The 21,590-nt window shown below is 39.3% G+C and overlaps 1 protein-coding gene across 3 annotated transcripts in view; it reads left to right on the top strand.

The window, feature by feature from the left end:
- ASB5 (ankyrin repeat and SOCS box containing 5) overlaps nt 1–21,590 on the top strand; it is a 277,627-nt gene that overhangs the window by 119,593 nt on the left and 136,444 nt on the right. Inside the window, exon 1 of one of the 3 annotated variants that reach the window (XM_053703850.1) lies at nt 15,790–16,044. The exons of the other annotated variants lie outside the window; for them this stretch is intronic. Coding sequence (XP_053559825.1) covers nt 15,933–16,044 — 112 coding nt within the window. The 5' untranslated portion in view covers nt 15,790–15,932. Of the gene's footprint in view, nt 1–15,789; nt 16,045–21,590 lie in introns of those variants that run through there. 3 annotated transcript variants of the gene reach the window in all.

Genomic DNA, 21,590 nt, shown 5'->3' with positions numbered 1-21,590 from the left:
AAATAAAGACAAATTTACCTGTAAAATAAAACCTAACCTAAGTTACAATAACACCTAACACTACAATATAATTAAATAAATTAACTAAATTAAATACAATTACCTAAATTAAATTAGCTAAAGTACAAAAAAACCCCCCACTAAATTACAGAAAATAATAAACAAATTACAGATATTTAAACTAATTACACCTAATCTAAGAGCCCTGTTAAAATAAAAAAGCCCCCCAAAATAAAAAAAAACCCTAGCCTAAACTAAACTACCAATAGCCCTTAAAAGGGCCTTTTGCGGGGCATTGCCCCAAAGTAATCAGCTATTTTACCTGTAAAAAAAAATACAAACCCCCCCGACAGTAAAACCCACCACCTACACAACCAACCCCAAATAAAATACTATCTAAAAAAACCTAAGCTCCCCATTGCCCTAAAAAGGGCAGTTGGATGGGCATTGCCCTTAAAAGTGCAGTTAGCTCTTTTGCCGCCCAAACCCTAACCAAAAAAATAAAACCCACACAATACACCCTTAAAAAAACCTAACACTAACCCCCTGAAGATCGACTTACCAGGAGACGTCTTCATCCAAGCCGGGCGAAGTGGTCCTCCATATGGTCAGAAGTCTTCATCCAAGCCAGGCTGAAGTGGTCCTCCAGACGGGCAGAAGTCTTCATCCAGACGGCATCTTCTATCTTCATCCATCAGGCGGGAAGCGGTTCCATCTTCAAGACATCCGACGCAGAGCATCCTCTTCTGGCGATGACTAAAGCTGAATGAAGGTACCTTTAAGTGATGTCATCCAAGATGGCGTCCCTTAGGTTCCGATTGGCTGATAGAATTCTATCAGCCAATCGGAATTAATGTAGAAAAAAATCCTATTGGCTGATGCAATCAGCCAATAGGATTGAACTTCAATCCTATTGGCTGATCCAATCAGCCAATAGGATTGAGCTCGCATTCTATTGGCTGTTCCAATCAGCCAATAGAATGCAAGCTCAATCCTATTGGCTGATTGGATCAGCCAATAGGATTGAACTTCAATCCTATTGGCTGATTGCATCAGCCAATAGGATTTTTTCTACCTTAATTCTGATTGGCTGATAGAATTCTATCAGCCAATTGGAATCTAAGGGACGCCATCTTGGATGACGTCACTTAAAGGTACCTTCATTCAGTTTTAGTCGTCGCCAGAAGAGGATGCTCCGCGTCGGATGTCTTGAAGATGGTCCTGCTCCACGCCGGATGGATGAAGATAGAAGATGCCGTCTGGATGAAGACTTCTGCCCGTCTGGAGGAACACGTCTGCCCGGCTTGGATGAAGACTTCTGCCCGTCTGGAGGACCACTTTGCCCGGTTTGGATGAAGACGTCTCCCGGTAAGTCAATCTTCAGGGTGTTAGTGTTAGGTTTTTTTAAGGGTGTATTGGGTGGGTTTTATTTTTAGGTTAGGGCTTGGGCGGCAAAAGAGCTAACTGCCCTTTTAAGGGCAATGGCCATCCAAATGCCCTTTTCAGGGCAATGGGGAACTTAGGTTTTTTTAGATAGTATTTTATTTGGGGGGTTGGTTGTGTGGGTGGTGGGTTTTACTGTCGGGGGGGTTGTTTGTATTTTACAGGTAAAAGAGCTGATTACTTTGGGGCAATGTAGTTTAGGCTAGGGTTTTTTTTATTGGGGGGGGGCTTTTTTATTTTAATAGGGCTCTTAGATTAGGTGTAATTAGTTTAAATATCTGTAATTTGTTTATTATTTTCTGTAATTTAGTGGGGGTTTTTTTGTACTTTAGCTAATTTAATTTAATTTAGGTAATTGTATTTAATTTAGTTAATTTATTTAATTATATTGTAGTGTTAGGTGTAACTTAGATTAGGTTTTATTTTACAGGTAAATTATTCTTTATTTTAACTAGGTAGTTATTAAATAGTTAATAACTATTTAGTAACTATTCTACCTAGTTAAAATAAATACAAACTTGCCTGTAAAATAAGGTAAGTATTTAGTTTTAAATAGGAATTATTTAGTTAATGATAGGAATATTTATTTAGATTTATTTAAATTATATTTAAGTTAGTGGGTGTTAGGTTTAGGGTTAGATATAGGTTTAGGGGTTAATAACTTTAATATAGTGGCGGCGACGTTGGGGGCGGCAGATTAGGGGTTAATAAGTGTAGGTAGGTTGCGGAGACATTGGGGCTGCAGATTAGGGGTTAATAAATATAATGTAGGTGGTGGCGATGTTGGGGGCAGCAGATTAGGGGTTCATAAATATAATGTAGGTTGCGGCGGTGTCCGGAGCGGCAGATTAGGGGTTAAAAATTTTATTATAGTGTTTGCGATGCGGGAGGGCCTCGGTTTATGGGTTAATAGGTAGTTTATGGGTGTTAGTGTACTTTTTAGCACTTTAGTTATGAGTTTTATGTTACGGTGTTATACCATAAAACTACTGACTTTTAAATGCGTTAGGACTCTTGACAGGAGAGGGTGTACCGCTCACTTTTTGGCCTCCCAGGACAGACTCATAATACCGGCACTATGGAAGTCCCATAGAAAAAAGAATTTACAAGGTTTACGTAAGTCGTTTTGCGGTAAGGCCAAAGAAGTGTGCGGTTACCCTAAACCTTCAAGACTCGTAATACCAGCGGGCGTAAAAAAAGCAGCATTAGGTCCTAACGCTGCTTTTTTACCCTGACGCACAACTCGTAATCTAGCCGTATGCATCTAATAAATAGATTAATTTAAAAAGTAAGTATTATTATCTGCTTTAGATAATGTATTGATTCAAACAGTAATTAATTACAAAATATTTAGTGAACAGTATGAGACTATATTCAGTGAACTATAGGTGACTATATTCATTTAAGTTATAACTGTTTCAAACTTCTATTGTGAGTATAGAAAGCTTTATTAATGACTAAGTATAAATGTAGACATTATGAGGAAAATGTATGTAATTGAATAAAAATAAACTTTACAACATAATTTCAAATAATATTTTAACCAATTTCAGATAAGTCCTTTATTATATGAAATTGCAGGCTATTGTGTAGCTAACATTAAAGGAATAGGAAAAACATGAAACAAAGTTCAGAGAAAATATTAAAAATGTGTTTTGTGATCATTTAATGGCTAAGAGTTGCAAATCAATAGTATTTCCAATTCTTGGTAATCATGACTTATATATCCTCTATCACTGTTCCCATGGTGACTGGTTTCAGGTGGGCAAATTCCCTCAGGAACGGTGCTGGGCAAATGAATGTGACATTTTCCTTTATTCGTACGTATTACCTTACATGAGTGTTTATGCTATTGATGGTCAAGTAAAGGTTTCTAATTTTGAATAAACACAAAAAAATGAATTGTATTTTATAATACCACATGCAGAATAAGCATAAGGAACGATACATGAAGATGCATTGTCAAGTTATGTTTAGTCAGGGTTTCATTTGGTATTGATTTTTTTTTTCTTTCTCCACAAGCTCCCTGACAGGAGCTCATTTTCTCGCCTTCATTTGAATGGAGGAAAGCAGGGAATGCTATTGAGCATGATATTGTAACAAGAAGTTACTGTGCTTCTAATGGGTCTCAACTGCTTTGTGGGCTAAACCAACTGCGCTAAAGCCAAAGGTTCTTAGTAATACTTCAATTACCTATATTCTTCACTTAGAAGAAAATGTTCTTTTTTATTTTAAATATTAAACAAAAACAACTAGGGGGCATTCACCAGTATAATAAAAGTCTCAGCATGAGCTATAAATTTATACATATGGGTATATGATTCATAAATTCAAGAAATGTCCATATAAGTAGTGGTAAATGAGGGTTAATTAGTCCGAATGAAACCACTGGGCTGCTTCTCCTAATAAATGAGAGTATCACATCCGAGTGTGAAAAAGAAAGCAGTACAAAGGAGGCGCCTCACTGTGTAATATTGTCACTTAGATGGTACATAGAGAACCAAAGACCCCACTCACATATTGCTGAACACTTATAACAAAATGCAAATATGTGGACGGGATCCTCAGAGCTGCCTGGAAAGATCTCCTCTGGGTCTAGGAACAGCTTGGGATGTAGTTAAAAAGAAATATATTTAAAAACAGCCTGAAGAGAAAGCTACGTTTTTAGCTGAGAAACACGTTGCTATTTTTAAATACATTTCTTGTAATCTACTCCAGTTTCTGCAAGTTACTTTACTGCAGTTATAGCTAACAGCACTCTTACAGCACTTTTGCAGGAATCCCATAGAAAGCTGATGGTACACCCGGAATGGAATGAAGCTACATCCTCAACTGCTTTACACACGGTTCCTGAGCCTAGAGGAGAGCTTTCCAGGCAGCTCTGAGGACCCGGTCCACCATATTTGTAAAATATATATATATACCTATAAATCTATCTTATTCTATACAAATATATATATATTTCAAAAGAACAATTGAAGTATTTCTATAAAAAAATATAACATATTAAGGGCTAGATTAAAAGTGAGGCACAATAGATTTTGCGCTAGTAGAATCGTGATTTCACTATCTATTTCCTCACACTGATATTATAAGTCGGGAGGAATTGCGCTAGCACAATAGCCTTTTCCGCTTCAATCCTTACCACGATCTAAGAGTAGTAATGTTGCGAATTGTTCGCCGGCGAATAGTTCCCGGCGAACATAGCATGTTCGCGTTCGCTGCGGCGGGCGAACATATACGATGTTTGATCCGCCCCCTATTCGTCATCATTGAGTAATACTTGACCCTGTACCTCATAGTCAGCAGGCACATTCCAGCCAATCAGCAGCAGACCCTCCCTCCCAGACCCTCCTACCTCCTGGACAGCATCCATTTTAGATTCATTCGAAAGCTGCATTGTTAGTGAGAGGAGGGACAGTGTAGCTGCTGCTGATTTAGTAGGGAAATCTATAGCTAGGCTAGTGTATTCAGTGTCCACTACAGTCCTGAAGGACTCATCTGATCTCTGCTGTAAGGACAGCACCCCAAAAAGCCCTTTTTAGGGCTGTTTTTTTTTTTTTTTCCTGTGTAATCTAATTGCAGTTGCCTGCCTGCCAGCGTGTGTGTCAGGCTCACAGCGTATACTGTGCCCACTTGCCCAGTGCCACCACTCATATCTGGTGTAACAGTAGTGTAGATTTAAAAAAAACAACACTTTTTTAACTGTGTTAAATAATAGCAGTCAGTTTCCTTCACACGTGTGCGTTTCAGTGCCTGCCTGCCAGGGCACAGTGTCACCCCATTGCAACTCATATCTGGTGTAACAGTAGTGTAGATTTAAAACAAACAACACTTTTTTGACTGTGTTAAATAATAGCAGTCAGTTTCCTTCACACGTGTGCGTTTAAGTGCCTGCCTGCCAGGGCACAGTGTCACCCCAGTGCAACTCATATCTGGTGTAACAGTAGTGTAGATTTAAAAAAAAAAACACTTTTTTGACTGTGTTAAATAATAGCAGTCAGTTTCCTTCACACGTGTTCGTTTAAGTGCCTGCCTGCCAGGGCACAGTGTCACCCCAGTGCAACTCATATCTGGTGTAACTGTAGTGTAGATTTAAAAAAACAACACTTTTTTGACTGTGTTAAATAATAGCAGTCAGTTTCCTTCACACGTGTGCGTTTAAGTGCCTGCCTGCCAGGGCACAGTGTCACCCCAGTGCAACTCATATCTGGTGTAACAGTAGTGTACATACCTGATGTTTTAAAGCACGTTATTCCAAACAATTTAGGAATGTTAGGTGATTTATGCCCTTTATAGATTAAAACCAGACTCTGCATCAACTATGTAATTTTCCATGGGAGTTTTGCCATGGATCCCCCTCCGGCATGCCACAGTCCAGGTGTTAGTACCCTTGAAACAACTTTTCCATCACTATTGTGGCCAGAAAGAGTCCCTGTGGGTTTTAAAATTCGCCTGCCTATTGAAGTCTATGGCGGTTTGCCCGGTTCACCCGTTCGCGAACAGTTGTGGAAGTTTGCGTCCGCCGTTCGCGAACGCAAAATTTTAGGTTCGCGACATCACTGTCTAAGAGCTCTGGTAAACTGTTTTATGAAAATAAAAAGTTGCACAAAACACAACAAAAATACATTATAAAGTACACTTACACCCATAAACTATACTATTAACCCCTAAACCGCCATACCCCTACATCGTCAACCCTAAATAAAACTATTTACCCCTAAACCGCCATCCCCCCACATCGCCAATCCTAAATAAAACTATTAACCCCTAAACTGCCATCCCCCCACATCACCAACCCTAAATAAAACTATTAACCTCTAAACCGCTATCCCCCCACAGCGCAGAACTAAATAAACTATTAACTCCTAATCCTCTCTCTCTCTCGTGGCTCTCTTCCTACCTGTCAAACCGTACCTTTAGTGTAGCCTTCTCTGGGGCCTTTTCTGCTCCGTCACCCCTTTCTGTCAGAGTACCGCAAGGCTCTGTCCTCGGTCCCCTTCTTTTCTCAATCTACACGTCATCACTAGGTTCCCTAATAAAGTCCCACGATTTCCAATATCATTTGTATGCCGACAACACCCAAATCTACTTCTCTGCACCAGACCTATCTCCTTCCTTGCTAACCCGTGTCACTAACTGTCTTTCTCACATCTCTTCCTGGATGTCCTCTCACTACCTCAAGCTAAATCTCTCCAAAACTGAGCTCCTTATTTCCCCCCCTTCTTCCAAAATCTCCACCCCCAATCTCTCTATAACTGTCGACAACTTCATCATTACCCCCACCCCGCATGCCCGATGTCTCGGGGTCACATTTGACTCATATCTTTCTTTCACTCCTCACATTCAGTCCTTGGCTAAAGCCTGCCGCTTCCACCTTAAAAACATCTCTAAAATTAGACACTTCCTTACACAAGACACAACTAAGATTTTAATCCACTCTCTCATCCTTTCCCGCCTCGATTACTGCAACTCTGTCCTCTCTGGTCTCCCCAGCTGCCGCCTAGCTCCTTTACAATCCATAATGATTGCCTCTGCCAGACTCATCTTCCTTACACGTCACTCTTCAGCTGCTGCACCTCTCTGCCAATCCCTTCACTGGCTTCCTTTTGCCTCTAGGATTAAACACAAAATTCTCACTCTGACATACAAAGCCCTCAACTGCACTGCTTCCCCCTATATCTCAGACCTTGTCTCCAGATACTCTTCGTCCCGTCCCCTTCGCTCTGCTCATGACCTCCTACTCTCTTCCTCTCTTGTTACCTCATCACACTCCCATTTACAAGACTTCTCCAGACTGGCTCCCATCTTGTGAAACTCTCTACCTCGCTCCACAAGACTCTCCCCTAGTTTTGAAAGATTCACGCGCTCCCTAAAAACTCTACTGTTCAGGGATGCATACAACCTACGCTAACCTTTTTTTATACCAGTTCCTCTCCTCCATTGCTATCCCCTGTACCCCCTTAGCGTGTAAGCCTAAGAGTCCAGCTGTTTGTAGATCACCTTCTTAAGAGTTGACTACAACAGTGCAACTCTTGGCAGGGCCCTCTACCCATTTGATCCATATAATTGTTTTGTTGTACTCCGCATTTGTTTATAGCGCTGCGGAATCTGTTGGCGCTCTACAATAACCGATAATAATAATAATAATCTGTCATCTTCCCACAACACAAACTAACTAAACTATTAACCCCTAATCCCCCATCCCCCCACACCGCAAACTAACTAAATAAACTATTAACCCCTAATCCGCCACCCCCCCACAATGCAAAGTAATTAACATCTAAACCCCCTAACCTAACACCACCCACTTAACCCCAATTAAAATACCTATAAATTAACTAAAAAATATTCTAACTACCTTAAAATAAATAAAAACTTACCTGTAAAATTCAATTAAAACCTAAGCTTACCCTAAAAAAAAACTACATTACAAAAAATAAAAAACCCTTCCATTACAAAATATCTACCCTTACAAAACATAACAAATGAAATTACCAAAAATAAAAAAATATTCCTATTTTAATACCCATTAAAAAAACAACAACAAAAAAACAACTAAACTAAAAAAAGCCATATTTTAAAAATGAACTACCAATAGCCCTTAAAAGATCCTTTTGTAGGGCATTGCCCTAAAGAAAACAGCTCTTTTGCTTAAAAAATACAACAGCCCCCTAACATTACAACCCCCCATCCCCCCAAAATAAAAAATAAACTACCTTAAAAAGTCCTAAATTACCCATTGCTCCGAAAAGTCTAACCTCAAAATTGGTACTCACCGAGGATGATGAGTATCTTCTTCCATCGGTGGTGGCGGTCCATCTTCTATCTTCATCCCGGTGTCAGCGGCGAGGTAAGCGGCGATGGCGGTGGCGACGACTTCGGTCTTCCTCTTCATACCAGCGACACAAAGGTCCTCTTCATTCAGTCTCCAGCAGCACACTGAAGATTGATTGTCCCTTTTATATAGGGGTACCCCTGCATTCTTATTAGCTAATTTGAATCTTCAAATTCAATTCAGCCAATAGGATGAAAGGAAAAAGCTTTCATCCTATTGGCTTTTTTAAGCAAAATAGCTGTTTGCTTTAGGACAATACCCTACAAAAGGCCCTTTTAAAGGGACACTAAACTTAGATAGAGCATGCAATTTTAAGAAACTTTCTAATTTACTCCTATTATCAATTTTTATTCGTTCTCTTGCTATCTTTATTTAAAAAGCAGGAATGTAGAGCTTAAGAGCGGGTCAATTTTTGGTTCAGAACCTGGGTTATGCTTGCATATTGGTGGCTTAATATAGCCACCAATAAGCAAGCGCTATCCAGGGTGCTGAACCTAAAATGGGCCGGCTCCTAAGCTTTACATTCCTGCTTTTTAAATAAAGATAGCAAGAGAATGAAGAAAAAGTGATAATATGAGTAAATTAGAAAGTTGCTTAAAATTGCATGCTCTATATGAATCATGAAAAAAAATTGGGTTTAGTGTCCCTTTAAGGGCTATCGGTAGTTTATTTTTAAAAAGGAAATTTATGCTTACCTGATAAATTGATTTCTTTTACGATATGCCGAGTCCACGCGTTTCATCCTTACTTGTGGGATATTATCCTCCTGCTAACAGGAAGTGGCAAAGAGCACCACAGCAGAGCTGTTATATAGCTCTTCCCTTAACTCCTCCCCCCAGTCATTCGACCGAAGGTATAGAAAGAGAAAGGAAAAGCTAAAAGGTGCAGAGGTGACTGAAGTTTTGAAAAATAAAATAAATCCTGTCTTAAAATGACAGGGCGGGCCATGGATACGGCATATCATAAAAGAAATCAATTTATCAGGTAAGCATAAATTTCCTTTTCTTTTACAAGATATGCCGAGTCAACGGGTTTCATCCTTACTTTTGGGATACCAATACCAAAGCTTTAGGACACGGATGAAAGGGAGGGACAAGACAGGAACCTAAATGGAAGGCACCACTGCTTGAAGAACCTTTCTCCCAAAAATAGCCTCAGAAGAAGCAAAAGTATCAAATTTGTAAAATTTGGAAAAAGTATGAAGGGAGGACTAAGTCGCAGCCTTACAAATCTGTTCAACAGAAGCATTGTTTTTGAAAGCCCATGTGGAAGCCACAGCTCTAGCAGAAAAAGCCGTAATTTTTTTAGGAGGCTGCTGTCCAGCAGTATCATATGCCAGGCGGATGATGCTTTTCAGCCAAAAAGAGAGAGAGGTAGCCGTAGCTTTTTGACCCCTACACTTTCCAGAATAAACAATGAATAGAGAAGATGTTTGACGGAAATCCTTGGTCGCTTGTAAGTAAAACTTCAAGGCACGAACCACGTCCAAGTTATGCAACAGACGTTCCTTCTTAGAAGAAGGATTAGGACACAAGGAAGGAACAATAATTTCCTGATTAATAGTCTTATTTGAAACAACCTTAGGAAGAAATCCAGGTTTAGTACGCAAAACCACCTTATCAGAATGGAATATAAGATATGGTGAATCACATTGTAACGCAGAAAGCTCAGAAACTCTTCTAGCAGAAGAGATAGCAACTAAAAACAAAACTTTCCAAGATAACAGCTTAATATCTATGGAATGCATGGGTTAAAACGGAACCCCTTGAAGAACATTGAGAACTAAATTCAAACTCCACGGCGGAGCCATAGGCTGAAACACCGGCTTGATTCTGATCAAAGCCTGACAAAAAGACTGCATTTCTGGAACATCCGCCAGACGCTTGTGTAGTAAAATTGACAAAGCAGAAATTTGTCCCTTTAAAGAACTAGCTGATAAACCCTTCTCCAATCCTTCTTGGAGAAAGGACAAAATCCTAGGAATCCTAATCTTACTCCATGAGTAGCCCTTGGATTCGCACCAATAAAGATATTTACGCCATATCTTATGGTAAATCTTTCTTGTGACAGGCTTGCGAGCCTGAACCAAAGTATCAATAACCGACTCAGAGAAACCCCGCTTAGATAAAATCAAGCGTTCAATCTCCAGGCAGTCAGCTGCAGAGAATTTAGATTTGGATGTTGGAACGGACCTTGAATGAGAAGATCCTGTCTCAATGGCAGTTTCCACGGTGGCAGGGACGACATGTCCACTAGAGTCGCATACCAAGTCCTGCGTGGCCACGCAGGCGCTATTAGAATTACTGAAGCTCTCTCCTGTTTGATTCTTGCAATCACACAGGGCAGGAGAGGGAATGGTGGAAACGCATATGCCAGGTTGAACGACCAAGGTACAGCTAGAGCATCTATTAGTACGGCCTGGGGATCCCTTGACCTGGATCCGTAATGTGGAAGTTTGGCATTCTGTCGAGATGCCATCAGATCTAATTCCGGCATGCCCCATTGTTGAATCAATGATGCAAACACCTCCGGATGAAGTTCCCACTCCCCCGGATGAAAAGTCTGACGACTTACAAAAATCTGCTTCCCAGTTCTCTACACCTGGGATATAGATTGCTGATAGATGGCAAGAGTGGTTCTCCGCCCATCTGATTATCTTTGATACCTCTCTCATTGCTAGAGAACTTCTTGTTCCCCCCTGATGATTGATATATGCTACAGTCGTGATGTTGTCCGACTGGAAACTTATGAATTTGGCCGAAGCCAACTGAGGCCACGCCTGAAGCGCATTGAATATTGCTCTCAGTTCCAGAATATTGATTGGTAATTGAGATTCCATGGGAGTCCAAGTCCCCTGAGCCTTCAGGGAATTCCAGACCACACCCCAGCCCAAGAGGCTGGCGTCCGTTGTCACTATAACCCACGATGTCCTGCGGAAGCACATTCCCTGGGACAGATGATTCTGTGACAACCACCAAAGAAGAGACTCTCTGGTCTCTTGATCCAGATTTATCTGAGGAGATAAATTTGCATGATCCCCATTCCACTGTCTGAGCATGCACAGCTGCAGTGGTCTGAGATGAAAGCGAGCAAACGGAACAATGTCCATTGCTGCTACCATTAATCCAATGACCTCCATACACTGAGCTACTGATGGCTGAGGAATGGACTGAAGAGCTCGGCAAGTGATTAGAATTTTTGATTTTCTGACCTCCGTCAGAAAAATTTTCATGTCTACCGAGTCTATCAAAGTTCCCAAGAATGGAACTCTTGTTTGTGGAACAAGTTAACTTTTTTCTACATTCACTTTCCAACCGTGAGTTCTCAGAAAAGACAGCTCTATGTCCGTGTGAGATTTGGATAGATGATAAGTTGACGCCTGAATCAAGATATCATCCAGATAGGGCATCACTGCTATGCCCCACGGCCTGAGGACCGCCAGAAGGGACCCTAACACCTTTGTGAAAATTCTGGGAGCTGTGGCCAACCCGAAAGGAAGGGCCACAAACTGATAATGTTTGTCCAGAAAGGCAAACCTTAGAAACTGATGATGATCCTTGTGGATAGGAATGTGAAGGTACGCCTCCTTTAGGTCCACGGTGGTCATGAATTGACCCTCCTGGATCATTGGTAAGATTGTTCGTATAGTCTCCATCTTGAACGATATGACTCTGAGAAATTTGTTTAGACATTTTAGATCTAAAATAAGCCTGAAAGTTCCCTCTTTTTTGGGAACCACGAAAAGGTTTGAGTAAAACCCCTGTCCCTGTTCCCGTTTTGGAACTGGACAAATAACCCCCATGGTATAGAGGTATTTTACACAGCGTAAGAACGCATCTCTTTTTGTCTGGTCTACAGACAAACGTGAAAGGTGGAATCTCCCCCTTGGGAGAAAATCCTTGAATTCCAGTTGATACCCCTGGGTCACAATTTCTAATGCCCAGGGGTCCTGCACATCTCTTGCCCAGGCCTGAGCAAAGAGAGAAAGTCTGCCCCCTACTAAATCCGGTCCCAGATCGGGGGCTGCCCCTTCATGCTGTCTTGGTAGCTGCAGCGGGCTTCTTGGCTTGTTTACCCTTATTCCAGGTCTGGTTAGATCTCCAGACAGACTTGGACTGAGCAAAATTTCCTTCCTGTTTAGTAGAGGAAGGGAAAGCATAGGGTACTCCTCTGAAATTTCGAAAGGAACGAAAATTATTTTGTTTACCCCTCATTTTAAGGGGTTTGTCTTGAGGTAGGGCGGGGTCTTTACCTCCAGTAATGTCTGAAATTATTTCTTTCAATTCAGGGCCAAATAGGGTTTTACCCTTGAAAGGAATAGTTAAAAGCTTAGATTTTGATGATACATCAGCAGACCATGATTTTAACCATAGTGCTCTGCGTGCCAAAATGGCAAAGCCTGCATTTTTTGCTGCTAATTTAGCAATCTGAAAAGCAGTATCTGTGATAAAAGAATTAGCTAGCTTGAGAGCTTTAATTCTGTCCAAAATGTCCTCTAAGGGTGTCTCTACTTTCAGAGACTCCTCAAGGGCGTCAAACCAGAAAGCCGCCGCAGTAGTTACTGGAACAATACAGGCAATAGGTTGTAACAAGAAACCCTGGTGAATAAATAATTTCTTTAGAAGACCCTCTAACTTTTTATCCATAGGGTCTTTGAAAGCACAACTGTCCTCAATAGGTATAGTTGTACGCTTAGCTAGAGTAGATATTGCTCCCTCCACCTTAGGGACCGTTTTCCAAGAGTCCTTGATGGTGTCTGATATAGGGAACATTTTCTTAAAATTAGGAGGGGGAGAGAACGGTATGCCTGGTCTATCCCATTCCTTTTTAACAATTTCCGAAATTCTTTTAGGAACCGAAAAAACATCAGTGTAAGTAGATACTTCTAGATATTTATCCATCTTACATAATTTTTCTGGGGTAATTGTAATAGGTTCACAATCATCCAGAGTCGCTAGGACCTCCCTGAGCAACAGGCGAAGGTGTTCAAGTTTAAATTTAAAGGACGTTAAGTCCGTATCTGTCTGAGGTAATACATTCCCTGAATCTGAAAGTTCTCCCTCAGACAATAATTCCCTGACCCCCAATTCAGAGCATTGTGAGGGTACATCGGAAATGGCTACTAAAGCATCAGAGGGTTCAGTATTTACATTAATACCTGGCCTACTGCGTTTACCTTGCAAAACTGGCAGTTTAGATAATACCTCAGTGAGAGTAGTGGACATAACTGCAGCCATATCTTGCAGAGTAAAAGAACTAGACGCATTAGAAGTACTAGGCGTCACTTGTGTGGGTGTTAAATGTTGTGACACTTGGGGAGAATTGGATGGCATATCCTGATTCTCTATAGACTGAGAATCATCCTTAGACATACTATCATTTCCTAAAATATGATCTTTACAGTATAAGGCTCTATCAGTACAAGTAGTACACAATGTAAGTGGGGGTTCCACAATGGCTTCCAAACACATAGAGCAATGAGTTTCCTCAATGTGAGACATGTTAAACAAAGTAGTAATAACTACAACAGTTGAAAACGCTTTATTTATTGCAAAAAAATAAATTTATAAAAAACGGTTACTGCGCCTTAAAGAAATAAAAGCGCACATTTTTTTCTCAAACACACTTAAAAATGTCTATAATCGTTCAAAAGTAAGAATAAATAAGCAGAGTTTCCAAAAATTATTGCATACTATATGCAAGAAGTAATTTACTCTTTACAGGAACATTCAAGCAAAAATATTATAAATTGCTGAAAAATGACCCCTGCACCTTGCCACAGCTCTGCTGTGGTGACTACCTGCCCTCAGAAACCTGCCAAACGAATCGACACCAATCCGGATAGTAGAACACAAAGGGACCAACCAGAGCTAATGTCTGCTGTCTCCTTCAAAGTAAACTGCGCAACTGAGGCTCGAAAATAGGCCCCACCCACAATGAACGTCGCACTAAAAAACTCAACTACTGCATGAGAAGCGGTTAATAACAGCCATGTGGTCCCCAAACTATATATTTACCAAATAAAGTCTCTTTCATGAGCCCTTATCAAAGGTTATATGTGAAACAAAATCCCAGTGTCAATAAAATGATGCGTATATAAAATGCTGCAAAAATGTCTGTTGAAAACACCCAGTAAGACAGTAACTCCCTTTACTCTTACAGGACTACTGCTTACCTTGTTCCCATTATAAGGAACTAATACAGCCAATTCTGACATACAAAGTTTCCTCAGAAAATAAAAGGCTGAAACATACCTCAAATGCTGCTTGCTGCATGAGACAGTCCTCCACACTGAAGATCTTTCCCATATTACCTTCAGATCTGTGGGAACCATAATGGACCTTAGTAACTACTGCTAAGATCATCAAATTCAGGGGGAATTCTTCTTCCATATCCTCCCTGAACTAAATAGTACTCACTGGTACCATTAAAAATAAAAAACTTCTTGATTGAAGAAAATAAAACTATCATTTTATCACCACTAACACTTTACCCTTCCTATTACTAGCATAGGCAAAGAGAATGACGGGGGGGAGGAGTTAAGGGAGGAGCTATATAACAGCTCTGCTGTGGTGCTCTTTGCCACTTCCTGTTAGCAGGAGGATAATATCCCACAAGTAAGGATGAAACCCGTGGACTCGGCATATCTTGTAAAAGAAATAGGGCTTTTTTATTTTGGGGTAGTTTTTTTAAGGGGTATTATAGAAATATATTTTTTTTTTTTTAGTAATTGTTTTTTTGTTTTTTGTAAGGGTATATTTTTTTATTTTTTTAAATGCACTCGAGCGATCGTGTTTACTTTAAACTTATAATACCAGCGCAATTTAACCTGCGCGGAAAACAATCGCAAAAACCCAATATAGCTTGGGCACAAACGTTTGCGCTCCACTCGTAATCAGGCCCTAAATATTTTAACAACTTGTGCTTAGTCTCGCTCCATCAGGTATTACAACATAACAATTTTAATCCACTTATAATCTACTCCATTGTGTATAGATTTATTTTGCAGACGATAAATAAAGCATATCCATAAAGTGGCCATTTCTTCCACTGCGTAGAAGGCCAACATTTATACAATATAGCTTATTTTTAGGAACCACATCCAAGATAAAAATAGCTAAGCAGCAATTGCATTTATGGTGAGAAGCTCTGACCCAGTTTTTATTTACTGACATGAAATATATTTTACTTTTATTTATTTTTTGTCTCAAATATAGAGACTGCATTCAGCAGCTGCATTACACTTACAATAACATTTCAAATGAATCAAAATCTAATCTGCTAACAGTAACATGTTTACAATCTGCTGATTAAAAATTAATTCCAATATGTATCTCTATAGAGAGACTTGGCAGTGGTTATTGCTTTGTTTACAGATCTGCTGAATACTAGAAGTAAAAAAAAAAAAAAAAAAAAAGCCGTAACTAAGCTGATTCTTTTCCTGTTTTAAAAATAGAAAATGCTAGTGCAGTCCATCCCCTCCCCCAATAAGAGCCCACTAGTTCAGCATACTAAGTGTTATTGAATAGATTTCACTGTATTACTGACACTCTACTCAGTATAATCATTCTCTACATGGAAAGGAAGGGATAAAATGCATGGAGATTTGCCCTTGTGTATCGAATGAAGGGAAATCTGTATAAGGAAGAGCATGTCTGTAAAATCAGCAGTACAGGATAGTCGCAAGAAGAAACGAAGCTTAGAGAGTGTAGAAAACTATCCAGCTAAGCGAAGAGCAAGCTGGGGCATTCTTACTAACCAAGGTCAGTACAGCAGCTTTATGCTGTAGGCCTATAAAGTGCATTTATTTCATGTGTACTTATGCAGCAAGAAGTTTGTTGAGACTTGACTGCATTTCTATATTGCATAATCCCTAGAGAGAAACCTAATTATGTAGTAAAATGCATGACACCTGTAAGAAATGTATAGCAAATCATTACTCTTATCATGTATTTGTAATGCACTGCTAAATTCTGTAGCTAGGTCTACACGATGACTCTCAAATTAAAAAATGCAGACACATAAAACAGACTCAACGAAACAAACAAACTAGAAGATGGGAGTTGCTATGAAGAGCTTATACATAAATAAATAACTATACAAGGATACAAATTCAGATACCAGATCATTTTTTCGACAAAGCCCACCTTATTGCTTTACCATAACCGAAAAATGTACAAATAGATAATATTAGGTACCCTGAGACATTTAACTGTGCAATTACATTTCTCTGGGTAAGTTTATCTGGGGTGCGACAATGAAGGGCTATTTAAAATAAATATATAAAATTCTCTAGCAGAGTATCCTATGCATCCTATGTATTCTTCTATAGAACAAAAAAAAAATAAAGTTATATGTAATTATGTTCTATTATTAGGAATAATGTATTATTAACATGATTTAGCAAAGATAATCTTTGTAGTTATTATTTTTCTGCATTAATTTGCTTCATAAGAGATTGTTGTAATTAGTAGAAGTGCTACAGTGACATTGCCTTATACACAAAGGGTGATAATTTAGTTGAACAGCAAAAAACAGTATTAGTTTGTGACATACAATGTGTGCAGCAGCACATATTACTAGTCTTGTGATAAACTCAGCCCTAGTGAACAGTCACAAGTTACTTTAGCCTACAGCCAAATTCTCCTGATGTGCTAAGTGAATATTTAAATCAAGCTAAGCCAGTATTCTGCAAACACTATTACTACACATGTCAGAAATAAAGATCTGACTCTTCAGAAGATTATGAAAACATCTATTGTCCATGGAGAAAGTAAAATAAAATAGAAAAACAACCTTCATGAATAAATCCTCTGCACAAAGTTCATGTATCATCAGTACTAGTGGTGTTCCATCATACCTGTGTGATCATCTGATCTATAGAGATACATTGGGTTTAAATTAAATACTTGTATTATACCCAACAATGTTAAACCTGTCAACCCCTCATCCTAACCTACAGATACTTAGCAGCAGGGCCGCCATCAGAGGGTGACAGGGGTGACTCCTGTCAGGGGCCCCATGAGGCAAGAACTAAAAAAAAAAAATTTTTTTTTTTTTTTTAAATTTGGGCAGCCACCAGTGTGGTACTACAGCAGAGTGCTAATTGAGCATGGGAAATGTTATTACAAGGAGTAAAGTATTAGCATTTGAGAGGATTTCTTAGTGTGCACTAAACCACTATGTACAGTGTGAGACAGACTTGGCACTTTGTACAGTGTGTGCCTGAGTCAGAGGGCAGATCACTTTCATTTGCAGAGGAGGTAAGACTTACTTAGCAAATGTTTTTTATTTCTTTGTGCAATTTTGGATGGTAACTTCAGTGTGGTAGTAGTTGTTTGGTGGGGCTAGGGGTCCATAAAAACATTTTTTTTTTAGCAGCAGTGTATTTATCAATAAATACACTATCAATAACTTAATTAAATACAATACCTATAAATAAATACAATTAAATAAACTAACTAAAGTACAAAAAATAAAAAATAACTTTTTTTTTAGCAGCAGTGTATTTATGATTATTTGACAATGCTGTAGAAATTCTATATTTAAAACCATGCAGAAATATTTCCTCCTCAATACACAAATGGTAGATGGCAGATATGCATTTTATATATATCTATCCAGACTTTCCAGATGCAAGGAGGCATTTTATCTAAGATTTTTACATCTGCATAAAATTTTATACTCTCAGACTAAGATTGCTCAGTGTTTAAAATGAGACAGGTTAACTTAAAACTGTTCAGTTTATACTACAGCTGACTTAATTTTGAAATGCATACCAACAAGCCTAAATCCTGCATTTAACCAGATCTAATGGTATGAGTACCACAACTTATGGTCCCACCAAGACCATATAGAGTACAGCATTTTCAAAATCCATAAATACAGCTGACAGCTGGGAAAATTTGTACACTATATTTGAAGTGGTGCTCTTGGTTGGGAAAAATGGGGAAAAAACAAACAAACAAACAAACAAACAAACATATGTCAACCTTTTAAAGGTACTTTTATTCATCTAGCCATCTACCCAGCTCATTAATGTACAATTTTGCATTCACAGAATTATTTTTGTTTGCACATTTACAAATATGATTCTTTAAAAAGTGATCTCTTAATTTCTAAAAAAAATATTTATCATGCATGTCACACACTGTTGATTTAGGGGATGCAAGGTGCATAAATGTTTCCTCCTGTGAGTGTTTCTGTGGGTGTCTGTGTTTATGTCTTTGTGCTTTGGTTTGTGTCTCTATGAGTGTGTATGTATTTTTTATCTGTGGGTCTCTCTATGAGGGTGGGTGTGGTGGGTGTGTATGTCTTTGTGCATTTTCTGTGGATGTCTGTGTGGGTGTGTGCATATGTCTTTGAGCTTTTTCTGTGGGTGTCTCTGTGAGGGTGTGTGTATGTTTGTCTTTGTGTATTTTCTCTGGATGCCTCTGTGAGGGTGGGTGTGTATGTCTATGTTTTCTGTGGATGTCTCTGTGAGGGTGTGTGTGTGTATGTATGTCTGTGTTTTCTGTGGGTGTCTCTGTGAGGGTGTGTGTTTTCTGTGGGTGTCTCTGTGAGGGTGTGTGGATGTCTTTGTGTGTTTTCTGTGGATGTCTCAGTGAGAGTGTATGTATGTATGTCTTTCTGTGTTTTTTATGTGGTTGTCTCTCTGTGGGTATATGTCTTTGTGTGTTTTCTGTGGGTGTCTCTGTGTGTGTGTATGTCTTTGTGTGTTTTCTGAGGCTGTCTCTGTTGGTGTTTCATTGGGTGTATGTGCAAGTTTGAGTTTGTGTGTGTGTGTGTGTGTGTCCATTGTCTGTTCCTTTTTAGGACATTTTGACCTTACTACTAATTATTCACATCTTTCTACAGACTTTGAGACTAACAAGACCTTTCCAGAAGTAACCAATCCACCATTTAACCTTTAAATTATTATTGAGGCAGTTCAGGGCCCTTCCTTTCAGCCACTGCATGCTGTTGTCATAATTTAGTTGTCATCTTCCTTTACAAAAAGATAATCAGAACTCCATATTTTGATTTCTAAATCTCCTTTTTTTTTTTTTTTACAAAACTGTAGTTTACCTCATTACTTGTCAGGTCAATGTAAACAAGTGCTGAGTGTTTAGGTGTCTGTGTCTGTTTGGGTTTCTTTGCGTGTCTGAAGAGTGTCTATATGTGAATCCTTATGTGTGAGTGTGTTTGTGTGTTTCAGTGTATGAGTGTTCCTGTGTGTGTGTATGCTACTACCTTTACAACATTTCCAAGTTTAAATAGACAATTAAGAATAAAGTGCATATACGTTTTAGTCACTTGGTCAAAAATTGCACATGTCAAAGGAGGGGGGCCCTGATCAATGGTTGAGTCAGGGGCCCCAAAATTTCTAGTGGCGGCCCTGTTTAGCAGACTCAACACCCATCCTCCTGCCCCAACCCCAAGTATAGAACCTATTACTATGCCCCTATAATCTATTAACTCCACCCACTAGCTGGTCGAATACATAACATAACTTTCATGATTCAAATAAAGCACACAGTCGTAAACAACTTTCGTATTTACTTCCATTATAAAAATTGCAGACTTTCTGAGGCACCAGCTCTTACTTAGCATGTGAAACATTCACAGTATATGCATTTTGTGATTTTCTGATGACTGTCACATGATGCTGGGGGAAAGAAAATTGAACTGACTGAAATTGTTAAGGAAAAAAATCTACTTCTCATTTCAAAGTCAAACTAGGGGGCCGATTCATCAAGCTCCAAATGGAGCTTGATGTAGCTGTTTCTGTGCAAGCCCTCAGGCTCACCGGAAACAGGAGTTAAGAAGCAGCAGTCTTAAGACCGATTGCATATGATCTGGTTGATTGACACCCCCTGCTAGCAGCCGATTGGCCACGAATCTGCAGGGTGCGGCATTGCACAAGCAGTTCACCAGTGTATGTTGTCGGCATTTATTGATGTGCGGCAGACATGATCGCTGCAGCAGATCATGTCTGTTCGCACTTTCATAAATCGGGCCCCTAAGTGTTTTTGCATTGCCTTTTTATTATGCTTTTGTTGCAATTTTACTGTATTTAATGGTCCTTTTTATCAAACTAAATCAATCAATCAAAACTGCCCAACATATGGATTTCAAAATGTTTTTACTTAATATTTATGTTGATAACTTTTCAGTGAAGGTTAATTAGCTGATCAATAGGAAATTATACTGAACATTTCCCTATAATACATAGGAGCAGCAGTTTTACTTGAAAAAAAGGTTAAGTAATATCAGTTTAAAGGTTACGATTAGATGGTTATGTGACAACTAATACCTAAGAATCAATTTGTTACTTGTTCCTTTGCATGTTTATGTTCAAATAATACCTAGGTATTTATTACCAACTGGTTGATGTTGACAACTTCTTAATTGCTGTATTAATATTACATACTGCTTCTATTTAAATAGTGCTATAATACATGTTCAGATACTCACTTCAATCTTAGTTTAAAAGTTCTAACCTTAAAAATGTATTTAATCCAGTGGGCCACATTTATCAAGCTGTGAAAGCAGCTTAATGGGGCCCCTGGATTTCAGGCTCACGCAAGTATCTGCTTAACTATGAACTCCTCATGTCCATCAATTTGAATAGGAGGTGGTGGTATAATATGCCTGTCAAGGAACTTGTTATTACAATTTGGTTTTTAGAAGTGATATATGAAACAATGGGTGTATTCTATACATTTGTGGTAGATTCAGTTTTACTGCGTTAGGATTTAAAATCTGAACAACAGGAAAAGGTCAGATGAAGTCGTTACCGAACTTCTTTGTGGGTATGTTTGAGTGGAGGTTTTTGGTGGAGAGCCAAACTAACGGCTAGATTTAGAGTTTGGCGTTAGCCATCAAAACCAGCGTTAGAGGCTCCTAACGCTGGTTTTGGGCTACCGCTGGTATTTAGAGTCAGTCAGGAAAGGGTCTAATGCTCACTTTGCAGCCGTGACTTTTCCATACCGCAGATCCCCTTACGTCAATTGCGTATCCTATCTTTTCAATGGGATCTTTCTAACGCCGGTATTTAGAGTCGTGGCTGAAGTGAGCGTTAGAAATCTAACGACAAAACTCCAGCCGCAGAAAAAAGTCAGGAGTTAAGAGCTTTCTGGGCTAACGCCGGTTTATAAAGCTCTTAACTACTGTGCTCTAAAGTACACTAACACCCATAAACTACCTATGTACCCCTAAACCGAGGCCCCCCCACATTGCCGCCACTTTATTACAATTTTTTAACCCCTAATATGCCGACCGCACACCGCCGCCACCTACGTTATCCCTATGTACCTCTAATCTGCTG

The sequence above is a fragment of the Bombina bombina genome, chromosome 2 (assembly GCF_027579735.1).
Source record: "Bombina bombina isolate aBomBom1 chromosome 2, aBomBom1.pri, whole genome shotgun sequence".
Taxonomy (NCBI): Eukaryota; Metazoa; Chordata; class Amphibia; order Anura; family Bombinatoridae; genus Bombina; species Bombina bombina.
The sequence above is the reverse complement of the archived record's forward strand: the minus strand, read 5'-3'. Positions and strand labels throughout refer to the sequence as shown.